This window comes from Schistocerca cancellata, chromosome 3, assembly GCF_023864275.1.
Source record: "Schistocerca cancellata isolate TAMUIC-IGC-003103 chromosome 3, iqSchCanc2.1, whole genome shotgun sequence".
Classification (NCBI taxonomy): Eukaryota; Metazoa; Arthropoda; class Insecta; order Orthoptera; family Acrididae; genus Schistocerca; species Schistocerca cancellata.
The window spans coordinates 693791117-693816833 of NC_064628.1; the positions used below are offsets into that span (position 1 = coordinate 693791117).

A 25717-nucleotide genomic window follows, 5' to 3' on the forward strand; every position below is an offset into this window, starting at 1 on the left:
TTTGGTTCAGAATGATGCATTGGTTTTTGAATGACAAGGTTTTCGCCTTCGATGTTACCTTAATGTTTAAAAAAAAGCATAAATACAGGTATATGGTGTTCATACATGTATGATAACTTTTATTGCAGACCTCTTCAAATAGAACAAAAGCTTATAAGTGGATAGAATTTAATGCTGTTTCCTCCTGTGTTTCACAATATTGTCAGTTTTTAAGCAGAGCATTAGATTGTTGCTGTGGCTAATTCGTAGTTTCTCATGTATCCATCCCGTGTGCTATTGCTACTAGTCAAATGTCATGTGGTTTTTCAAGTGTGGTCAGTACTAGTTCAAGCGAGGTCGATACTGACTCAAGCGCTTAATCATATCGTGAAATCACAAGCCTATTCAGACATAAATGTTGTTTGCTAAGTCCCACTCTTCACAATTCTTCAAATTAAATTTGTATGAAACCTCAATAGTGAAAGCTTCATTTCTAAATGTAAGATGACCTGTATCTGGTGAACAGTTTTAAACTGTTGACCTGAGTAGCAGTGATTTAATCTGTGAATATAATATGACCTCATATTTTTTTGAATAACGAATGTCGGAAAAAGCTTTGATTTATAATCAGGTAAATAATGTAAATGAAGTGCAAGGATAGTGATGATGCAAAAAGACAAATTAACCGCATTTTGGAAGAAAAAACACTTTTATGTAACTTTTCAAACTTGTCTCATTAGAAAGACCATGGTGGCAACTACCAAAAAAATTTCATTGTTCTTCGCAGACTAACAACGCTAAATAATTTGAATCATAATTGGACGTGAAAATCGTGGAATGAAAAAAGTGCAAATTTGGAATTTTTATATCTCATGGAGTAAACCAATGCTGACCATGAAACTTAATACACAATAGGTCGGTAACACAAGTATGGGGAATACAAAATTTTCACTTTTTCACAAAAATCATTACCTTTTTGGCAAATTATTAGATTATTTGGGGAATAGTAGGTGAATGCTCTAAAAAATGTGATGCTGAAGATATGTGAGCTTGTAATTTGCTTCTCGTTTACCTACAATAGCACAAATTAAGTCAACAAACAAGAATCAGTTGTTGGTTTGGTTTATCTTTTGCATGGATTCAGATGTTACAGGAATGGAAACAAGTAAGAAAGCTCCATACCATTATTCAATCTGTAATTCTTTTATTGGTAGAATAGATCTTAAAGGTCATAAAGAAAATGGCATAAAAGCTATTTAAATGAATGTTTTGAGGTTTCAATGCATTTTCGATTGGTGGGGAAATAAAATGGCACAATTTTTTATTGGGTCACAGCAAAGGAATTGGTCTAACAACTCGTGTACATTTCACTGTAATGCTGGTTTATGAAAAATCCTGCGCCTTACCTAAATGAGCGTCAGCAAGCAGTTCGACATTTGAAAGTACCATCAATAGAGGAAAAATTCTATAGTGACAAGTTCAGTAGGAAGGGGGGCGGATACAGTTTTTGCTTTTGGATAATTCATTTAAACCTCTGCATTGCTGAATGTAATTTTTAAACTAATTGGTACTATTAGTTGCTCAGGCACAGTAAATATAGTGTTCAAAGGAAGAAGATGAGACACCAACATTGCCATTCATTCTATGATTTACTTCTCATTGGCATTATTTTCCTAAAGCTTGTGTCACAACATAAAGATATCTGAGGCCAACATTAATTTATAAGCTTGCAAATGGGCTGTTCTCAAGATATAGAATATTTCTGCTTAGAAGTTATTGTTGACGCCTTGATGTGCACAGAAAAGTTTGCTCAGTTGACTTTAGATGGGAAATGTTAGTCATACTGATGATAACTTGTGGACCTGAGGATTGCTTCTATCAGAAGAAGGTATGAGGATGGAGGAATGGGGACAAGTATCATCATAGGAAAACTCACTCTATACTGCAGAGACTTATTGAGCGAAAGGAGAAGGAAAAAAAATATTGCTGGTATTGACAAGATTTGAGGAACTGAGAACTTGTTAGTGGGAGAAGTGGGAGCAGGCAAAGAATATATTGTAATGAATCAGAACATGGGGAATCAACAAGATCGTCACACCACAATCAAACTTTTGTAATTTTTTATACTTAGGTATCTGAAGTTCAGAACTCAAATATAAATTTCTCAAAGCAGTTCAATGCAACTCTCAAAAATACTGCTCAAAATTGACTTCTGAAGTTTTTCAAGCAACCTTAACTCACTAAAGTGAGGATGACTTTTCAATGGGCCTTGTGGTTCAATTGATAGCACTCAAGACTTGTAATCGTTAGAAACCGCTGATTTGAGTCACATTTCAATTATTAGTTTTTATTGTCGTTGCGTGCACCACCCCATGGAGGGCACCCTGATTAGTTTTTATGTTTATTTCAGATACCTAAGTCATTTAAATACGAAGTTCATCAAGTATATGCTAAGTAACACATCTGATTATAATTTTCTTTGTGAAAAAACATGAGAGTTCAAGGGAACAGTACTTGCTATCTGTGTTGTGTGTTTACAAACAGTACAATACGTGCTTTACTATTAATTGACGATGGTTTCCTTTATTTATACAGTTTATGTAGACTTACAGAGTTACGGCACAGTAAGTGAAGGAAATAGCTGTGCCGTGTGTAATTAGAAACAAGAAGACATTTTTCATAAAAAATGATAATTAGATATCTATTAATTAGCATAATGTTGAGGACTTCCATATTTAAATGAAATAGGTATTTGAATTGAATGGGATAAATTTGAAAAATATATAATGATAATAACAACCAAAACAAGACTCTAACCAGCGATCTAATGATTGCCCGTCTCAAGTGTTACCGATTGAACCATGCGGTCCGGGATAAAAAATTGTCCTAATTTTAGTGAATTAAAATTCCTTAGAAAACTTAGAAGTCAGTTTTCTTGAAAAATGTTGAGAGTTACATCAAAATACTTTTGAAGCTAGATATCTGCGTTTTGAATATCAGAAAAACATACAAAAATCTGATTGCTTCATGATCTCTTTGGAAATGCAGATAAACAGTAAACAAGAATTGTCATTTTAAGTGACTAAACAAAACCCGAAAATCAAATTTTAATTTAAAGAAAGCATCATCTACTTTTAGATGTGAAGTATACAGTATTTAAAATATATGTTAAAACTTGCGAATTTATTATAAAATTAAATGTTTGTCATACCTTCATTATTATTAAATTATAACGAGCCCATTCTGTTTTCAGGCTGAACGACCTACAGTTATGCCTCGCTTTCAGCGTCCGCCAATGGCTGTGGCAGCTGTACCTGTATCAATAGCTCCTCCAGTGAGCAGTGTTGCTATAATGTCCCCAATGGCTGGACCACCTATAATGAGGCCAGCTGTGCCCCTAGGTCCCCCAACAATGATTGGAGGTAACATGAACATGATGCGACCACCCCCCATGGGGCTCCCTCCAGGTAATTCATTTTGATTCCATTTTCTTTTCCAAATGTGTTAATTCAGCTTGTTTTTTGTGGATTAATAATTTTGGTAAGGTAAGGTGTGTAATTTTAAATATCTGAAAACAATTGAATGTATTATGGGCAGTTGTGTTATTGTGCTTGTAATGCATGTAGAAAGTGGAACAATTTTTATATTAAAAGTATCTTACTTCCTTAACCTCCTCACACTACCACAGTTATGTGAAAATCTGTATTGAATGTCATTAACCAATGTTATTCTATTAGTAGTGTGAAATGTATAGTTCTGATTGTCCAAGAAAACCATATAGAGTTACAGCGTTAAGTTTTTGTGTTATATATACTCTTAAGGTTTTACAAAATTAGCAGTTACGCAAGTTGTCATATTTGCCTGGTTTGTTCGGAGAGGTTGACTGTATTCTGCAGATAACAATTACTTCATGAGAATTACACTGTATAGAATGGCTAAAGGAGTGGTAATTTGTCTGGGAAATTTGTAGTTAAAAATTGATTTTACCTGGAACAGGCACAAAAAATCTCAGAGACTTCTGAATTACTTTGAGAAGTCTCAGTGGCATAAAATATTTGTAAATTCACCACTGCTTTCAACTGTTTTTTGACTGAAGCAGAGGTATTTTGTTAAAATTGGTTCTGGAGTCTTTACTTACGATAAGGCAAAGTAGTGCACAAGCTGTTATTGTGTTTGTTGCTAGAGTGCAGTTGCCTCTGCTGTGCATGCTTGCCTTGGAAGTAATGGTTATTTGGCAGCCCCATCTGTTGTACATTGTGTAATTGTGTGTGTAACATGCATAACAGAATTTGTCCCGTAGATAATTTCCTCGTTTGCATAAAAGTGAAGTTGGAAATGTTATTGATCAGCAGTGGGTATTCAGCAATAAATATTCTAATAACAATATAAACTAGTAATTTGCTGTGTTTCTATTTGTGCCATACTTCAGCTGACCACCGAACAAGGCAGTGCAGCACTTGACTTGAATTAGTGAGGACATCCAGCTGTGCAGGTTTTGTGTGATTTTGGTATAAATTGCTTAAAGCTGTTGCCGAAATGGTTCCATTGAGAAAGTATGGCTGATTTAGTTCCCCGTCCCTCCCTAATCTTAAATAGTGTTCAATCTTTAATGACCTTCTTTCAAGTAACCGATGATCACAACATGTCGAACACCTGGTTTTAAAGCCTGATCCTGCAGTTTGTTGATGTTGCATTCCAATGACAGCAGTTTGAAGTATGTTTTTCTGAGATTCATCATATGCGTAAGCACAGGACAGTGACAGATACCAGTAGCCAAGGGCTTTTTCTGTAGCTTCGAGAAGTAAGAGCGTATGGTATTTGACCAACCAAAGTGTGTGTTTTGTAATGATTTTTGTGGAGAACTGTTTAGCGTTAGCGAAAGGAGAAGCTACCAATGCACTAAGCACAAATGGAAAAAGGCCCAAGAACCACAATGTGTTATAGTTCCTTTTATTTTCTTTTGCAGAGATTGAATAGAAATTTATATGGGGCAAAAGTGACTTGTCTCTGTTGAATGCAATAAAGAAAGTAATTCATTGAGGAGTATAAAAAAATACAGGGTGCATTAAGAAATTTATACGGGACAAAAGTGACTTGTTCCTATTGAGTGCAATAAAGAAAGTAATTCATTGAGGAGTATAAAAAAATACAGGGTGCATTATTATTAAAATTGAATGTTCAATTTTAATGCTATGGATCCTGGCAGTCTGCAAACATTTTCATAGAGCTTCCAATTGTATACACCAGATTGCATCTGGCATGAATAGCTAAGGTTACCATCACACTCCACTGGGGAGCACCTTGAGTTAATGTTACATGTGTTGATTTGACTCATTTGAGAATAAAATGCTAGGAAGCCTAGTCGTAGAGGTGGCAGAGTATTCCACAATCTCGTATTTTGTTCTCGAGGCAACAGTGCATAACTATAAAACATCTTCCAGGACTTTCTTTGTATTTCAAGTAATAGTATATGAGCACAAAATGTTCCATAATTAAAAAAAAAGTTTGCGGTATAGACCTGTAATTATGTGCCTCTGCCTGACAACCCTTCTTAAGCACCAAGAGAGCCTGCACCTTTCTCCAGTCACACAGAACTCTTGATAACCCATGATTTAGGGACCTGAAGATATAGCATCTGTTTTTTCCAAAGTTAGCACCTATTTTTGGTAAAATTCTAATCTATTTATTTATTGTAAATAATTATATCCATAGATTCAAAGTATAGAATATTTTTATTTGCCTTTCAGTATTTTTCATACAATTGGCTTCGTGAAAGTTTGCAGTGGAGTACAGTAAAGCACAATAAACAATTACATACACAGAATTATTTAGCTTATTTAAGAATTGAAGACATCTCTTGATCACCCATTAAAAGCTTATATTATAATGAGTATCTCCTAGGAATTCTTCAACTTTATAGAATTCACTGCATTTTAACCAATTTTGCAATACACTCTTGAATTTATTAAATGGGGCTGTACGAGCTGAGTATGATAACTTATTAAAGGAGATCATGCTACGTGTTCGAGGAGCCAGCCTTATTGCATTGAAATTTACTATTAAAATGAGTGGCGATTGGGAAGCTTTTTGACTGGAATGTTTGCTTTTGCAAATACTTCAACAGTTTTTTTCAAAAACAGTCGATGCTTTTTCTCTTCTTTTGGCTTTCCTTAAGCTTCCAACAAATGATTGTTTAGGTGGAGAATCAGCAACATTTTCCTGCTGGTGAATGTAGTAATTTTTTGATTTAATGTGTCTCTCGACAGTATTTCTTCTTTTCCACGTAATTTGATAATTATGAAATAGGCAGAATATTTATTTTACTTTGTGGCAGTTCATAGCCGTCCGATCTCTACTTCTCTACACTGCTTATAGAAGTGGTAAAAGTACTTAGTGTCGAAGTAGGACCAAAATAATTCTGTTCATGTGCCAGAATAAGACTTTCAGCTTGGATAAAATACATTGCAAGGTTTTGTTTTCCAGGCTGTATATTGCAGACTGCAGACAGTATAAACCGGCAGTTAGTCATGAGTGCAAACAGACTAAAATTATGGCAGCCAGAGGGGATGGTCATAGAGGTTACCGATAATTTCTGGTGTTGTGGGGGGCCCTAATCTAACTTTTTGATGGACTAGGAGCAGTTTTTTCACTGTTTTTAAAATAAAAAATGAAAAAATGAGCATCACACAACACGATGCATTTGGTAATAGCTACTGCACAGTTGCTTACTTTGGTTGGCAGAGTCTTAACGAGGTAGTTCTGACCCAAACTCTACCGTTACCCAGTCCAAGCACAGTGCAACACACTGCCATCTAAAACTACTATGTTAGTGTGTCCACATGCACTGTGTTCACATGGGGCTCCAAAAACTGGTTTTATAAACCGATTTCCCAATTCTACCTCTGGTTATTCATGTAAAAACTCCAATATTGATTCTGGAAATGTTCTAGTTGCCGGATTTCAGCTCCAACTGTCGACTTTTGCTCCCATGCTGGGTTTTTAAACACACAAACATTCTTGAAACATGCTTGGTTTGTCAGGTTACTTCTTGTTGCTTAAAATTTTCAGCTAATGTGGAGGGAGTGACTTTTGTGCTGTGAAGGAGAAGTAAATATATTTGACTGAGTGTAAAGTTGTCTACATCCAATATTTAATTGAAGAGAATCAGCCACTGTGCTGACTAAATCAAAAACTGGAACAGTTGATTTGTGGATGCAATAATTGAATGGTCTGACAAAATCTATTTCAGCCCATAACATGTGTACATGACAGTAATAAAGGTTCCCAAAATTCAGTTTTCATCTTCCAGATGTCGCATTCATTGTGCTTGTTGATCATGCATAGTGATTGCACGAACTTTTGAAACTAAAGTAGCAGGCAAATATATGTGTTTCTTTGTTCTAAGGTGCTAGGTCCCATGGCTGAGTCCTACATTGCATTACATGACATGTATAGAGACCAGTGATCATAAGAGACCACTCAGCCACTAGCAACTGACATGGTAGAGTGCACTGATAGGTCATGTTCATGCACTTTGTTTTATAAACAAATTCTCATGCGTATTATCTTGTGAAAAGTCCGGTTGTTCTTTCTAGTTTAGTAGTTTTATTTTATTTTCAATTCTTCAGGCTCGTATCTCGACGTCTGTCTTTTGGAATATGTGTAGTGATAGAAAACTTATCATCCATTGTGAAACAATGAGACTGAACTAAGTGTTTTGGCCTTTGTGTTGTTATTATCTGTTTTGTGTCAGTACAATCACTGTTGAGAGTAGTGGAAAGGTGGTGTATCTTAATTTTTATACTGTCTTTACATGATGATGTATTATCTATGGTTATCTGCCAAATTGGGAACCAAAACACTTGCCCTTGAATTCGTCTTGCATTCGTTTTGAGTTTATTCAGGTTTTATTTGTAATTTCAGTCCATGCCTTGTTGTGAATAAATGTAAAATTCTGAAATGATCATTTCAATTCAGGGTACCTAAAAGCAGAGAGAAATTCTTTCATTTCAGTCAGCATGACATAATCATTACAATGCTAATTGAAGACATTGTGTTTGGGAGGGAAAAGGTACACCAAAGATTCTTTAAGAATAGGAGTTAGATACTAAGGGGATATTTTCAAGCATATATGTTTCAAGTAAATTGTCAATATACTCGCAAGTAGCACAACAAAAATGGCATAACTGGAGACAGTACTTTCTTGATGAAATGCAGCTTATTTCTTAGATCTGTGTGAGGTCTATTTGCACTGTGGAATTTCATTTTAACTACTGACACAGCATTACATTTTGGCCCTCTTGGTTTCAAATGTTGTATCAGAAATTGTTTCTAATTTTTATGCCTGGTTTGGTGGGTATTCTGTAGAACTTTTAAAGTTTGAATAGGACCACTAGACTGCTGCTTATCTACAGTAAATGTAGAATGCATTCATCAAGAGACCACAGAGGTTATAGATTGTGGAGATGTTTGATATTTGATGTGTGTATACTCTTCGGTTGCTATAGCTGAATGTTCAAATGTTCTCCCCAAGACGCAAGAAATCTTACTGAAGGAGGTTACAGTCCACATGTTCCAAATATTGATAAGTGGGTGAATAGATGTAGCATCCTGTAGAAATACTTGAATATCAGTATTGCTACATTCTGTTAAGTATTAAGAATATAGTGGTGTCTCATTAATATGTTTTTAGGAGAACCACATGCCCTGATGTCATAAGTGGGAAAACGTACTACAAAAATAATACCTGATTTGGTAACGATTTGATTTTTTTGAGAGTGAAAATGCGTAATTTGGGGTAATATGCGATCTCATAACAGCACACTCCCTGACGTGCTATATCCATAAATTATAATTGTATTATAATTCTAAACACTCTTTTTCGAGAATATATTTGGAATATCACACCAAGAAACTCAAGCCATTAGTATACAAGAAGCAAAAATATTTTAAATATAGTGACATTGGTGACATCCAAGCTGCCGGACATATATACTTAAGCCAACAGCCAATCGGGATGCATGTGACTGAGATCATAGCCTCTAGTCTCCAAAATACAAACCTATATTTTAGGAACTTATCTAAAAGACTTCAACATTTAATTTCAATTTGAATTGATTGTTTATATGTGAATATGTATCTGTGTATATATTATATGAGAGTCGATTGTTTATATGTGAATATTTGCCCTTAGTATACAGTAACACATTAACATCCAATTTCAGTTTTACTGTGGATAGTACACCAATACCTATCTGTGTCTCATAATACATAACACTGTGTATAAAAATACCATCACCCAAAACAGTTTGAATAAATAAATATGAAATATGAATTTATACGCAAAGTCAGGCAGAGTTTACACAGATTTTCTTAACAGAAAGAAAAGTTGTTCATTTAACTTTTTGCCATTAGTGAATCTACTGATAATATAGATAGTCATTGATAAAACTATTGGTACACTGTACATATTAACCTAACTATACTACACTACACTGCCCTGTCTTTACAGGTGTTTGAAGAACATGCCAGTCATTACTTGTTTCTTCTGTCCTGATTTTTATATCTATTGTCCATCATTAATGCATTCACCACTACTTCATCAATTTCAAAGCTTAACTCATGATGTTTGTGTCCACAGCTTCAATGGCTTTTGACAGTGTAGGAACTGGCGAAGGTTCTGTTTCATATCTGTCTTCACCTTCTCATTTTTCTGCCATCTGCAACTGTAACACTTCGTTATGGAATGACAGATGGCAACAGGCTCGCAGTATTTTCTTCTTGCCACGTTATTTGCTGCCACTGTTCAGCTGCAGTTTCATTGTTTTCTGACCTGCGATTTCATTGTTTTATGATGTGATCCCTCCTGTGAGTGCCAGTATCCATTAAAGCTAGCCCTCTGAAAACAGTTCTAGCACGGAATCCTATGCGTTTCTGACAAAATGCTTAGCATCTAAGATTGTCTCTTTTTACTTGTTATTATGAAAATATGCGAGCCCCCTCTGTAGAAGAATTTTCTTTATTTTTATTTCATGCCTTGGTCGAGTGGCTGAAGGTGTCTTGTGCAATGAGGATGAGCTTCACAGTACTCAATAAAGAGGATGATTTTCCTGTTTTTGACTCCCCACCTTGCATCGCAAAAGCACAAATATCATTCAAATATACTTGTCGTTAACTGATATTTTGTATTAGATGTATATTTGCATGAGAATGTCAGCACATTTTTGAAACATAGTGGACTTCCCACCGTGCCAATTATTAGGGGCGCCAACTTTCCTGTTCCACATGTATTGCAACATTACGGAACAGTCAGCCTGCCTTTGGTTAATTTTCCAGTGTGGCATTTCTCTTCTCTGAACTCATCAGTTTTGTTGGGCAAAAGGCAAAAATATAAGCTCGTTTTGTCTACATTAAAAATATCATTGGAACTGTATCTCTCAATGATACATGGAAGAATATTTTTTCGTGACTCAATAGTTTCAGTATTCATGCTTCCAGCCTCACCTCGAACACATTTACAGGCTCAATTGTGTCGGCTCTTAAACCTTTCGACCCAACCATTGGATGCCTTGATATGTAGCTTTAGCAAAAACCATAGTACCATCAACTGGTATGTTTTGCTGTGCCAGCTTGTTTCAACCACTTCAGTATGGCAGTTACCAGTTCTGGAAACTGATAATTGTGCTCGTTTTCTTTTGTTGTTTCCTCCTTCCGACTATGCAGCTTCAATTATTTTTTGCTTGCTTATTTTAGTTTAATGTTGACGGAGGAATATCAACATGCTTCATGTATATAGTTTTGTCCACTTTCTGAATAATGTTCCAGTTCTCTTCATTAATGAATCGCCTCACTATCTTCTTATCCATGATGTATCAGTACACTTTCTGACACAAAAAAGAAAATCGCACACTGAGAGGTAACTAAACATCCATTCACAGTATACCATACATAAACAAAGAACAACCAGCAACTGATTTATATGTAGTTTATCGTTTATATATGGCCACTGCAACATCACTCCTGCCTCCGACCTGCACTTGTCGATAGGTTGCAAGTCGTTGGTGCTGCTGCCAGCCTATACGAACTACAGTACTGCACTATACTTCTATGTGCCAAATTTGTCATGTTTACCATAACTTATGATGTGCACAGTTGCCAACACTGAAAAAAAGAACACTGAATTTCAACATCCTAAATGGGGAGGCTGAACATATAAATGAGTCATATTAACATGTAGTCTGGTCCCTTCAACCTCCGCACAAACCAACCAACCAACCATATTAACATGCATTTAATGTAATTGGGATTGGAACTTCCAAAAATGGATTTACTATGTGGGAAAACATGGTAATGAGGAACGAACTAACCAGATTCCTCTGTAAAAAATTCATTTTGTACAGTCTGTAATAATGAAATTCACAGAAAGATTGTGCAAAGTAAATGCAACTAATTTTGTTGATTTGTGGTGAAGACTTGTGTAATGATATATAGTGCTTTAAATTAAGGTTCTGGTTTAAAGTAACATTTTTTAAGATCTAATTTGTCAGGAGATTCATTTTTTAAAAATCGTGTATCCAGTAACAACAGAATATTTTTAGAAGTACTCATTCAGCAAAAGCAGTGTGAATCTTTCACGAGAGCTTATTTAAAGTTTTGCGTATATTATGGTTGTTCAAAGACTTATTTCCAGATTCATTCTCTTGTCACTTTCAGCAGTGTATTTTATTGACTTGAATATGCTTACTTTAGTACTTTTCTCATTAACAGTGTAAGTAATAGTATTTTCTGTGCACATTTTAAAGGCATCATTGGAGCACTTCCACCGGGAGCAATGCACCCATATGCAACGCCACCTATGGCATTTCCTGGTCCACCTATGCTGACTCCGATGATGCATCCACGCTTCAGATGATCAGGTTTGTTGGGGGGGCTCTGGCTTCTGTGGTCTGGTGGCCTTTAGGTTCACCCCTCCCTTCAGCTCATTTGTGTGCCTGTTGAAAGAAACCACCTGTAAGCAGATAACAGCATGCTAGCCACCAGAAATGAAAGGCATAATTATATGCATTTTTTCTCTTTCCTGTCACGAGTTGTAAATCTTAATTGCACATAAGGAATGGACCAATTAATACATTCCATAAACTTGTTGTCCATCTAGGCAAGGTAAATGTAACATGGCACAAGTGTGTGTGTGTTTGTGTGTCTGTCCTTTCATTGTGAAATACCATGTAATCTATTTTATATTTCCAGGATATGTAGAAGGAAAGTCTGATTTCATTAGTCCATTTTGTGAACTAAAAACATTTGGCAATGCTAGAACACGAACTCACTTTTTTAATAAGTTAATTGCATAATTGTGTCATAGTATATGGTACAAATTGATGATGATGGGAGCATTTTCACGTACACTATCAGTGTAACAATTTTTCTGAGTTATCTTATTGAATATTGTAAAGAGGAGGTAAGATTATTCTATTGCTGTCACTGAATACTTTGTTGTTCTCATCACCCTCTCCCTGTTGTAGCCAATGATGCTTTAAAACCTGTACAGTGCTTGGTGTATAATTGCCATGATCTCAAAACGTGTATCTGTTTTATAGCAGTAAATAATGGAATAGACATATGCATTGAAATTTTGAAATTCAATAATTTTGCTTGTAGTTATGCCAGAAAGAGATTCACAAAAACTGCATAAAATGTATAATTCACGAAGTTGCTGATGAAGCCTATAAATCGTTTATGATAGTTACAAGGAGAGACTAAGGCTTCAGTGCTGCCATTAAAGTGATTACAGTTTCTAGTCTCTCACATACAGATTTGAGTAACTTCACCTGCGTACCTTCCCATGTCGGCACTATGTCAAAATCTACCAGTGCTCTCTTAATTGTTGTAAGAAGAGAACATACAGTGCAGGCTGTTAAAAATAGTCCAAAAATATTCCATTAAAGTGGTTTGTTTTTCCATCATAATTTGTGGTGGTCTAAAACTTCCCTGTTTCATCATGAGTAGGGCTTCAAGAAAGTTTAACTATTCACATCTGAGCCTCTCTGCATGTTTAATTGAGGGAAAGAATTGGAACTCTTGTAAACTACGTCATTGTTGTTAGGGTAACAGTTTATCCGTATGTTTCTGTTGTACCAAAATTTTTATTCACTCACGCATGCGTAATATGCGTCATATGCGAACGCGTGCGCGCGCGCGCGTGCTCGCACACACACACACACACACACACACACACACACACACACACACACACACACACACACACACAGAGGTATCAGCTGTGAATTTGCTGTGCCTGTTTTTTTTTCCTTCTTTTTATTTGCTTAGATGGAACAACTGTCTGAAAAACTTCATAGAAATTGGTGGTTGTATTGGTCCTTTCCTTTGACTGCACTGTTTTCCAGTAAAACTATTTTATATTTATTGAACTCTTCAGTGATGCAAGAAATTTTTACTATTTTGACAATGTTTGATTGGTATTGTAAAACTTTCTTACATTTTGTAATATAGCTATGTACCTTAATTTTCTGAAAAATTTTAAAATGTTGAATCTGTAATCATTGAAATGTTTTTTCAAGAATTATCTTGCACAGTTTTTATGGAGTGTTTGTATGTATTGTTGCTACTTAGATACACAAGGGTGACTTCTAGAGTACACATATCTAACAGATTTGGAAATCCTTGAAGCAACTCTGTATTGGTTAGCCATGTGCATGTTGTGCATGTGAATTTTGAAGTATTTCAGCTACAGAAGAGTTCAGTAAATCCCAGAGATAATGTGTTTAAGACACAAAAGAAGTTCATAAACTGTTCAAAGTATGGCAATTCTTAAGCAGTTGAAACAAAAACAGTGTAAATTTGTTTCATATTTAGAAACTTGGTCTGTAATCATACAGCAGAAGCTATGCCACGAGAAGATTATTGATTAAAAAAATAAGCCCTCACTTGCTTTACTGTTGTGCGCTTGCACCATTTGCATTTTGTATTGGCATTGCATCATGAAATTTTAAAAAATCATCCATAAGCTGAAAGAGAATAATCTGATATATTAGCTGCCCCAGCAACTGTAGTGTGGGCATGTACGCACGAGTTTTGTGTGTTGAAGGGAGAGCCGCATGTAGAATCCATGGTTCTCTTGTCTTCACTGTGGAGAAATTATATCAGGTAACAAATGTAACATTGTTTTTATACAGTCTGCAAGCTGCAAGTTTAAATGAAAACGGATCAGGTAAGGGCCACTTTTCTTTAAAACCCTGTGTAATTTTTCTGTTCATTTATTATAAATCCCAGAAATGGCCTTTATCATTTGTGTTATAATGAGTAATAACTAAAGAAGTTGAAGACAAGGAAAACCTGTGTATTAATTAAGTATATAAATCTAACAGTTAACTGTATATACCTTGAAGATCAAATACAATTAGGGAGATCCATAGTCATATGTACAAACAATGTCAAAGATACTAGTTTATGTTTTCAGCCAGTAAACTTACTTCTCTACTTCATTTGCAATAATTCAATTATTTACTATAATTATTGGCATTTGGAATACGCATTGAGTATTCTATCACGTTTAGAAATATCAAGGTTTTGAATCTTCAGGACAGGTTTAAACCATGTGCTGGACTGGAACTTGAAAAGAAATTTGCAGGCATTGCATACCACCTTACATGCTTGAAATTAATGAAGCGTCTTGAATAGAGCCTGCCGTTATTTGCGTATATTTCTCACTCTATTGGTTAACATGAAAATGAGGAAGCTTAAGTGCGTAAAGGTAGGCATAGTGATAATGCTTATCATGTCTTACAGAGACTGCTTCAAGTCCCAGCCTGGCAGAAAGTTGTAACCTCTCATGAACGTTTACTTCAGACACTGTTGGCCTGTGAGGAATTTCACTCAAAATAATATGTGTATCTCCTTTGACAGAGCTAACAGTTTTGTGGTAAAATTAATTGTTGCATTCCTTAGGGATCTCCTTTTTCTGTAGCTGTTCTCCTCCTCCTCCCCCCCCCCCCCCCCCCCCCCAATACTTCAGATACAAATACAGATGCAAGTCCATAAGATGTGCTCATCATATATTGGACTGAGTCCATGATTTTGAGATCTTTCTTATATCCAAAACACACACACACACACACACACACCTTGTAAAATAGTTACGAATTTAACAACAAGATAAATGTTGACTGTCACTATGTAAAGAACTTGACCTTTTGCCTCGTTTTCTGACTACTTAGAAACAGTTTAGCAATGCATTTCCAAGAAACAAGACAACAAATAACAAAGTCAACCAGTAATAGGAAAATTATTGTTACAGCAATGGTATAAGATTCGTAAATAGTTTATTCCAAATGTAACCTATCAGATTATGGTGCTTATTACACACTACCTTTTATAGTTTACAAGAAATTTTGCATTACTGACAAGGGGAGACTCTGACGTGTATCAGCGATTTTGATCAAGTTTTGCAAGGACGATCTGTATTGAAAATGAGGGACACGTGTTTTGATTTTTTGGTAAGACATTCTAGTTTTTGAACAAAAAGAGGTCAAATTTGATGGCAGAAAATTGTATTTTCAGTGCAGTACATCGCAAGATTGTCAAAAAACAATTTTTATTAATATTATATGGGGTCTTAAGTTAATAATCTAGAGTCATTAACACGTTTGTGTTTTGATACTGTATATAGGGTAAGCATCAATCTTAGGTATGTACAAGAGCAAGCTCGGCCGTCGAGTAGTCAAGGCATTCGACTACCAAATCATTGATCAGTGTCTGATACTTGGTCGTCGCTCTATTTTCATCAGTATTTCTCAAGTGTACGCAATGTATTGACAGTTATTTTCATTATGATACCTAGTATAAAAATAGACCTTAAGTATATTATTGCGTAATCCTAACTGATCATCTATTTGTGAGAGTTTGTCTCGTAGATAGACACAGACAACGCATGAATTTTGAAGTCGTGCAGTGAAATTCTATTGCTATCAGAAACAATAAATCTAGGTACATTTCAGTGGCATTGCTTTCACGATGCAGGTCAGTTGAGCATCATCATCTAGAAGAGTCTTATCCTAGCGTGTTATGTATCTCAATGAAAACAACTATCAGTATATTATGTATACTTATTTTTATTGTTAATCATACATCCTGATGTTATACTTTAAAAAAGAGCAAAGCAATAAAGCAGACACTGACCTTACTCTCATTGATGCATAGAATGAAGAATGACGAGTTTCTTGTCTACAGCATGAAAACACAAAAACATTAATTATGTGACCATTATTAATCTTGGACCCCCAAGTTATATTGATAATAGGTTTGTTTTTAAATGATATCTCATTGTATGGCATTTAAAATATGATTTTCCTTCATCAACTTTTTGTAAGTTCACTTTGGTTTAGGTCCACATATTTGACTATCAGATATTGATGTAAGAAGTGATTATCCTGGTTGTTATTGCTGCTAGAAAACAGCTAGAAAAATTCATCGAATGCACATCTTTCCTTCAAGTTTTGACATTGTTTTGTCATGCACTTCTGTCAGTCATCCGCAGAAAAAAGTTCCTCCAAGTATCAGCCAGTCACCTGCAAAAGTTGACTGCAGAAGTGAAACAAGGTGGCTGCTGATATATTCATGATGCATTTACGTGATCTGTTATTTGTACATTATAGCATACATCTACATGCACAGTAGTCGAGATTTTTTAGGGCGTCTCGTAATGTATGTAAACCATGAATACCCCGCCCCCCCCCCCCCTTTTGTGTGTGTGTGTGTGTGTGTGTGTGTGTGTGTGTGTGTGTGTGTGTGTCTACTTCCTGGTAGATTGAAACTGTGTGCCGTATTAGGATTCGAACCTAGGACCTTTGCCTTTCGTGCACAAATGCGTAATCAACTGAACTATTCAAGCATGACACATGATCTGCCCTCCCAGCTTTACAGCCGTGAGAGTACCTCAGATTGTACCTTCCAAATTTCTCAGAAGTTATTCTGCATACCTTTAAGGGCTAACATTCCTGGAAGAAAGGTTATTGTGGATACAACTTAGACACAGTCGAGGGGATTGTTTCCAGAATGAATTTTCATTTGGCAATGGAGAGTGTGCCAATCTGAAATTTCCTGGCATTTGAAAACCATGTGCCAACACACAGTTTTAATCGGCCAGAAAGTTTCAAATCAGTGTACATTCTGCTGCAGAGTGAAAATTCAATCTGTGTGTGAGTCAGTTTTGTAACAGCCAGTATATGAAAACTGTGTAGGGTAAGGAATTATATAAATTGGTATTTCCGTGTGAAGGACAGTCATGAAATGCCCCATAAATACTCTCATTATAAAAACATAACTTACATACGTCATTCGTTCTTGAGCCTCCTATGAGGTGTGTGAATTCTGTATTAAGGGAAGACAGTACATACAGAATATACAAATGTGCTGAAAACATATGAGGTGAAAATGGAAGTAGTGTTTGTATAGGGTGAAGAACGGGAGAGAATAAGAACAGAGTTTGAATCAAATTCCAGGAAGAAAGGAACTGGACAAAAGAAGGAAAACATAAAGCTAGGGTTGGTCAGTTGTCTCCTCCGTTTGGTGGGATTTCTAATGGGAAACCCTTGATTCTGCTTAAATTGGCTCCCTGCGTGTAAAAATAGAGCAAGACCACTACTAAGGATTTTGCATTACACTTAGAAACCACATATCGGATAGCTTTAGTGATTAAATGAGTGCGCACACACACACACACACACACACACACACACACACACACACACACACACACACACACACACCTACCTTTCCTTCCAACCAGTGTCTCTTCTGACTACATGTTTCTCTCTTTCCACTATCACATTACTGCTTTGTTTTATCCGATCACTAACATTGTTTTAACCATCATTGTTATGCTTTTGCAAAAAGGAACAAATTGTGTCACTATATGTACTTCTTTCAAAACTCTAGTACCAGGGTTTGTATCAGGTAATTCGCATCGTTCCCTTACGCTCTGTAAAGAAGCATGGGACTTAAAAAAAATTGATACAGTGCACTGTCACAGTGGAGTTCTATAGCGTTTGTTTCCTTCGCTACTTCTCTCCCTCTATTCAAGCATGGTTGAGCATTTAAAAAAACAGGGTCCTTGGTCATAATTTTAGTTGTCCTACAAGCTTCAATTCCATTTAGTGACAAATATTTCCCTCTCTGCTTATTGAGATGGAAACTAGTGTGCCTCCAAATTTTATATTAAACACCAATAGAGTTCGAGCATAAAGTCCACCATTTACAAGAAATGAGTAACATAAGTTGTATGTTGATCAGTGTAACTTTGATGAATTGGCTGTGCCCCACAGATATTCTCATTGTAAAGTCACAAATTTTCTGCTTCATTTGTTCTTGAGCCTCCTGTGGGGTGTGTGTGAGCTCTGCATTTAACCTTTTTTTCTTTTAAATTTCCATAATGTAAGAGGCATGTTTTGTTATACAGATTTAATTGAATAGTTTTAATGTAATTTGCGGTTATGCAACTGCATGCTAAGTGTTAAATTTCCTACCCATGGGAATTATTTGGGATTTAGGGTCCTATTATTTTATTACCTATTCAGTCCATTGTTGGTTGACGCTGTACACTGTCTACTCTCCCACTTGATCCCCCCCCCCCCTGCCCCCTCACACACACACACACACACACACACACACACACACACACACGGTTACACCATACTCATGAGCACTATCTCCTGGTACATGCAGCAGTGAAGGTGATTGTTGGAGAGGCAAGTAAGAGAGAGTTCACCTGCCTCTCTTCTGCATACTTCTTACATTGTCACATTCTCATCTCAAGCCTTTGAGTTGAAATAAGAGGCCACCGGGTACATAGTATATTTGATAGAGCACCTGCTAGTCTTTGCAAAGGACCAATACTCTTAGCTTAGTAGTAGCCAAAGCTTCTTTGTTGATCCTTACCGTTTTTAATTTTGTATTTTTGTGAGAACTCTATTGTATGACATAGCAAAACCACTACTTTTGCACATCTGTCAATTTATAAAGCAAATTCGACTTCAGTTACATGAAACATTTAAGTATATTGCTCTGCATGTCAGTTACAACCTTGGCACAAATACAGTCCAATTTCTTTTGTAAGCAACAAGTGAGGCATGGCACACCAGCTGTGTGCATAAAGCACAGTGAAGCCACTTAAACCACATTAGCAATAGGTGTCCATATTTCACACTTTGCTTGTGTGATAGTTACAGTGAAAATGACAACACAAGCATTTAAAGTAAAACTTGAAAAATAGGTTTCTTATTGGCATTTACAGAGAAGTGAATTTTAAGGTTCGGAGAATTGACTTCCATCTCCTAGCCCTTTATCAGGTAGTCCACAGAACAACAAAAAGGATCATATTTAATGACTTGATTAATGCAGAATATGAAGAATTTGTTGGGAGTTTTGTTACTGATTGTCATCACTATTGACCGTGGGTAGTATTTACTATCCATACACTCACTAGTTAGTATTGCAATACCTGTCTATAGCAGCTTCTTTTAAATGTGCATAGGGATTGATTTTTTTTGTAGTACTAACTACAGAACTGTTGACCTATTTCTTATCAGTTGTCATATGTTAAGTAGAAAAACTTTTTTTTTCACTGTAAGCAAGAAATTGATACATGATAAAAATTGTGACATTAGTGTTTGAATAATTTCTGCAAGCAGCAAGGCAAAAGAAGAAATCATTTTAGCTCTGCTGAAGCAGAAATGAAGAATATAGTTTTCATTTTGACAGAGTAGTGAGAAGAAAAGGATAAGTAACAGATATTAATTGCAGAGGAGTAAATCTTTCATAGCTAACAAGAGATTAATAATGATCAGTCCAGATCTTGTATGACATTATTCCTATGTGTAATGTGCAATTACGGAAGCTTATGTGGTTTTGTTAGAAACGGGTGGAATTAAAAAAAAAGAGGGCTACAGAAATCAACCATACGTTTGTCAACATGTAGGTGTTTTGGTCATAGTTCTTTGTAGCAAAGCATTACCCTAAAGTGTTAGTGTAGAACTTCATAGCTTTTGATGTCATTACAGTAGGGGCTATTGATCTGTTACATAGCTGAATTATGAGAGACTGTTATCAAGTCTCATCCAAGTGCCCTCCTGTTGAAAATAAAGTCTGATGCATTGTTGAAACTGGTTAAAGCAGATGAAGAGCTCTTTTTAGTTTCCTGTATATGTTAAATTCTGTTGTGGCTGACACTTGTCTGAAGCTGCTTACTTCTCCTTGTTTGTGTCCTCGTGTATGAGTAAGTTGTGTGTTGTACTCAATTGCAGTAACATCACCCAACAGCCATTTTTAGACAGCATTTAAAATTTTTGAAGTAATATTTTGTATTCTGTCTCTGTTATTACTGCAGTTGTTTGAGAGCTTTTGTTGCACTATAGTAAATTTCTGTATTTTTAGTTTACAAAACAGTAAACAAAACCTCAGCTATCTCCACTGTTGAGGTAAGCTTACATTACTGCTCGTGTATATCATTTATCTAGATATTGGGGTCCTTTGTGTCATAAAATATAAATTGAGTTATAGAGTTTCAAATTGTTCATGAAATTTGCAGTTTTGTCACTGTACCTCCAAAAAGTAGGCAATTGTCACCCACTGAGTGATAACTGAAAAATATAATTAATGTTAAGACTAATTTATGTGTGTATAAAGAGGAAAATTTCATAATAGTAAAAATTTCAGTGTAACATGGATGGACCCATCTGTATTGTTGATTATTTTTTATTCTTGTCATGCTACATGTTTATGAATCATTTTTAATTTTTTGACACTTTGGACTGCCATTATATATACTAAGGGAATAGGACACTCTGTTTTGTTTAGCTTTATTTTTTCTTACTTCCAAATTTTATTTTGTAACACTGTGGTAGGTTCTCACTTGCATTTGCAATAAGTTTTTACTTTTGCCAGCACCAAACAGTTTTCAAGTAATTCTTTAACAGCTTACACGTCAATAACAAATTTCCTCTATTTTCTCAAAGACTGAAATATATTTACTCATTTTCAAAAACATATTGTGTTTCTGTTTTAACATCCCTTAAAAACTGATAAGCTAACTTCAAATGCTATCTTACCATTTTTTTCCAGCCAAGCCAAACTTAGTCCTGGAGATTTAACAATAAAAAGAATAAACGATCAACTTAATCCAACTTACATCTTCAAGCATCTAGCCACCAGGAAATCCATTTTATCTTATTTGTTGTGTGTTTGTGAAATATTAGAAGCACTCCGTGTACTATAGTGTGATGTTAGTATCAAATAAGCAGCCTTTGTTACCTAATTATCGTATACAGTGTAGCTCATATGTAAATCACTGTACACTATTTTTGTATTGTTAAGTGTATCACTCAGTTTACTGGACATTCATCTACTGCGGCATTTATGTTCCAGTAAACACTGTTTTTGATCAAATTGGATTGAAACCTTTGTGGTGTGAACTAAATTTTATTAACTTAATGTTTCACGTTTGTGAAATTGTAATGTGCTGAAAAATAAGATTGAGGAGTCCTATTCCCTGTTAGAGGGAATAATTATTTAATAGTAATATAATGGTGGTGGTGGTGGCAAAGATCAGACATTCCACTCACAAGGTAGTAGCAACAATCACAGCACTGTAAGCTGTTGGACTCCAAGTCCCCTGCCTTCTTTAGGCAGGCGATTGTCTTTATTATCTTTCATTCAGTTATAATTGTCAGCTAAAGTGCTAATGGACATTGCCCCCTGCTTTCCGACAGGTGATTATTTTCATATTATCTAACCAATCACAGCTCACAGCTGTTGGACAGAAATGTCCCCTGTTATGAACAGGCGATTGCTTTTGACCAATCACAGCTGAGTGCTGTTGGACTATTAAGTCCCCTGTCTCATGACAGGCGATTGATAGTTTGTATTAAATGATTTTGAATTGAAAAGTTAAGAAAAGAAGATGTGTGTTAACTGCCAAAATGAAAGGCAAGTACATATTTATAATTTAATTGCTGCTGTCAGTCATTTCAAAACAATATTCAGTTTTCACTGTTGTGCATATTCATTGTATAAGACTTGTAGAAACACTGTTTCTAAATAAATTTTGTTAGAAATTCAGAAATCCGTTTGTCCGTTATTTGTTTTTTCTCCCTATCTGTTCCTCTGCCGCGCACTTCATGGTGGTTTGCCGAGTAGATACGTCAGAAGGTCGTATTACCTGGTTGTTTATGTGGACAAAAATCTTACAATTACATCGTTGTGCAAATTTGTGATCCAATAGGACACTAATGTTTATAGTGTTATTAAAATAACTTGCCAAATGGACAGGTACTTCCCTAGAGAGGAGATGACAGAATTTCTCTCTGCTGTCAGTGGTGAGTAAACTGTCCCTTCACACCACAAATAGCTTGGTTGGTTGGTGGATCCTGTAGTAGTCATGCCATCAGTACATAGAAGCATATGCTGTCCAGCATCAGTGGTAAATGTGTGATGTGGTGGCATTAACACTCCTTTTAGCACATGCAAAATTGTCAGTCGTGAGTTGTTTTAATATCACTATAATGTGTTGGTGACATCTTTATATACTAAAAAGCTTTGCTACATACAAATCAAATCATGATGTAACATTTAATAATTCCTATTTTTAAACTTTTATTGTGAAGAATTGACTTCTGTCAAAAGTACAGTAACAGTCTATAAGTGACAGAACAGTTTTGCCAAAAGCATTTCATTAAGGGGTGCCAAAAGCTTATTCTAAGAAAATGAAATAACAAGGGATGGAGTTACACTGTTAACAGTGAAATCCTTGAAAGTAAAGTTAGATATGTACTCGTATTACATAGTAGAAAACCACAAGAAGGCAGTGCTTTAACTTTTCATAAAAGGTGTCGAGTTACAGACAGGTGTAATGAAAAATAATGCTAGATACATTCTGCTACTAAACTAAGTCCTTCATCAGACATACAAAACATACACATGATGTTATAATTATTTGGCAGTTTCATAACAACAAAAACTCCAGGAAAGGGAGTTAAAGTACTGGGTTGCAGTCTCTCTTTCACACTTTTTTCATCAGTAGGGGGATGATGGTGGTTGCAGTGGTTGCCCCAGCATGTGTAGGCACTATGGTATCTACTGTGGCTCCATAATTCCACATTTAAAGGGAAAAAATTGCAGTAAGGTAAGTGTTCAGCCACAATGGCTGTGGAGCATAGGTGTCAAAATATGGTGAAAATATTTTAGTGGTACAGTAGATGCCAGTCTATCATTTACCATTAAGGGAAAAAGAGAGAGGCTGAGATTTGCTTGCACAGTGCAGTTTTAGGCTAGTAAGGATAATGTTTAGAAGGATGTGATGAAACTATACTTTTGCAGGCTGACTAGCTTCTCAATTAAGACTTTTTCCTTTCCTCTTTCCAAGGAAGCTTAGCTGTAGTGGCTGTTGTATCAATGTACTACTCTATCCAAGAGCAGTTGAATAGACTGGCTCTGTTGGAAAGTGAACTGTAATTATGTCTGTATCTGAGATAAAAGTATTTTAGTATTAACTGGATGGCAATATATTCATTCCTTTGTTTTCTGTCTCTTTCCTCATTTTGTGTCTCTTCCAGTTATGAATTATTTGTCGTGTTATGGCTTGGGATGCACTGCAGAATAACACATTACTGTGACTGCAATAGTAGGTCCCCATTTGATTGCAAAAAAATGAAAGTACAGGGGTTGGACAAAAATATGGAAACACCAAAAACTCAACACATTATCATGTGTACTGTAGCTTAGGAAACCTGTTGACATTCAAAACAGCTTCCACTCATCTCAGAATGGATAAATACATGTCCTGTATGGTTTTCAAGGGAGTCTCATACCAGTCTTGCTGCGAAACAGTGGCAAGTTCTGGTAGCGATGATGTTTCACCCAGCATTTCCTCCAAAGTAGATCATAAAGGCTTAATAATTTTGAGATTTGATGACTGGTGGGCATGGAAGATGTGACAATTCATCCTTGTGCTTACAAAATGAGCCCTGAATGATGCAAGGTTTGTGGTCAGGGGTCCTGTCATCTTGGAACACAGGGTCAACATTGTGACAAACTTTGTACCATGGGATGGATCTCATGAACGAAAATGCTCACATAATCCTTGGATACTAATGCGATCTTGCAGGAGTGACCATGGGACCCATGGAATACAGTGATATGGTAGCCCAAATTATCAATGAAACCCTGCGATGTTTCAAGAATTGTCAATGAAACCGTGAGATGTTTTACGCAAACTCAACCAGAACTTGGAAACGGTGTGAAACAAGACTCCGAATGACTTTCTTCCATTGCTCCATAGTTTAGTTTTTATGACGTTGGCGCCATGTTTTCCTGTAAATGGCCATTAGCATTACTAGTGAGTGATTTTGGAATTCCAGCTCGTTCTGAATTCCCTGCTTGAAGCTTCCTTTATGACGTTTTTGGTGCTGACACAGTTTGATAGTGCAACATTCGGTTCTGCAGTGACTCTAGCAGCTGTCGTCTTTTCTCGTTGCAGACCTCTTCAGTGACTGTCAGGATCACCCAACACACACTTTCGTCCACGTTGTGTAACTCAATGGAAGACGCTTTACTGCTTTCTCTGTATGCTGTAAAAATCTTAGGTGCCTCTCCACCAAAGACCTCGGCTCCCTTGGTTGCTCGTCATACGAGTACAATCAATTTACTGCCGTTCAGATTCACGTAGCTTCGACATAAAGCACTGACAACTTCACAGAACACTGATATTATCGCGACTGACATTGTGACGTATTCAGGACAGTGCAGAGACGCAGTTAATAATCAAATTGCAGGGTGTTTCCAAAAGAATTACCTGATTATGGACGGTAATAGTTACGAATCACGGGACGTGCCAGTGAGGAAATGGAATGTTGAATGGGTGTGGCTTAGAGATTCAGAAACTCGCCTTTAGATGTCAGTCAGTGTGTCTCCCCAGTTTGCAGTCTGTCCGAAGAAAGGCCGTTCGCTCAGCAGAAGACAGTTATGGTGTACTGCAGCTCGCAAAGAGAGAGTCAGTGATTTCTGTGGTTTTCATTGGCATTTCTGTATTGACCCGTCTGCATAAAAAAACATACGTCGTTGGTATCGCCAATTTTAAGAGACAGGATGCTTGCGCCATGGTCAGCTCGCACGTCTGATGACATCGTGGAAAGAATTCGGCAAATGGTTGAGCGGAGTCCATAAAAAGAGGCTACTCGTTGGGCAAGCAGAGAGATGGCAATGCCTCATACGACCATCTGGCGAGTGTTGGGCGTCGTTTGGTGTAAAACCCTCCAGACCGGCACTAAAAACTACGTCAGTTTCTCAGTAACAGTCTGCCTTAATGCTGGATAAGGCGCAAGGGACCCCCTAAGACACTGCTCTGATTCTCGGACTCAAAGGTTACGTTTTTTTTGTTTTTTAGCTCAGCGTCAAATGAAGCAGCTGCAAAATTCGCTTGGTGGCTGCCGCACTCGACTGCGTATATACACTATGTGATCAAAAGTATCTGGACACCCCAAAAAATATACGTTTTTCATATTAGGTGCATTGTGCTGCCAGGTACTACATACCCCTGGTGATAACCCTTTTGAGTGCCAGGTCCTTAACGTACTGCTGCCCCACTCCTCCCCCTCTCCTTCGTCCCAACCCCTCAGGGAACCTCCAACTCTCCCTCGCTGATACAGGTAAACTTCCATAGCTTGGTTATTTG

General features: G+C 36.5%; 1 protein-coding gene across 1 annotated transcript in view; it reads left to right on the forward strand.

Annotated features, from left to right (window-relative positions):
* The window catches only part of LOC126175683 (BUB3-interacting and GLEBS motif-containing protein ZNF207-like), a 78417-nt gene extending 56306 nt beyond the window's left edge, over positions 1–22111 (forward strand). Inside the window, exons 9-11 of the mRNA XM_049922613.1 lie at positions 3233–3446; positions 11781–11894; positions 21112–22111. Coding sequence (XP_049778570.1) covers positions 3233–3446; positions 11781–11890 — 324 coding nt within the window. The 3' untranslated portion in view covers positions 11891–11894; positions 21112–22111. The remainder of the gene's footprint in view (positions 1–3232; positions 3447–11780; positions 11895–21111) is intronic.
* The last annotated feature ends 3606 nt before the right edge of the window (positions 22112–25717 follow it).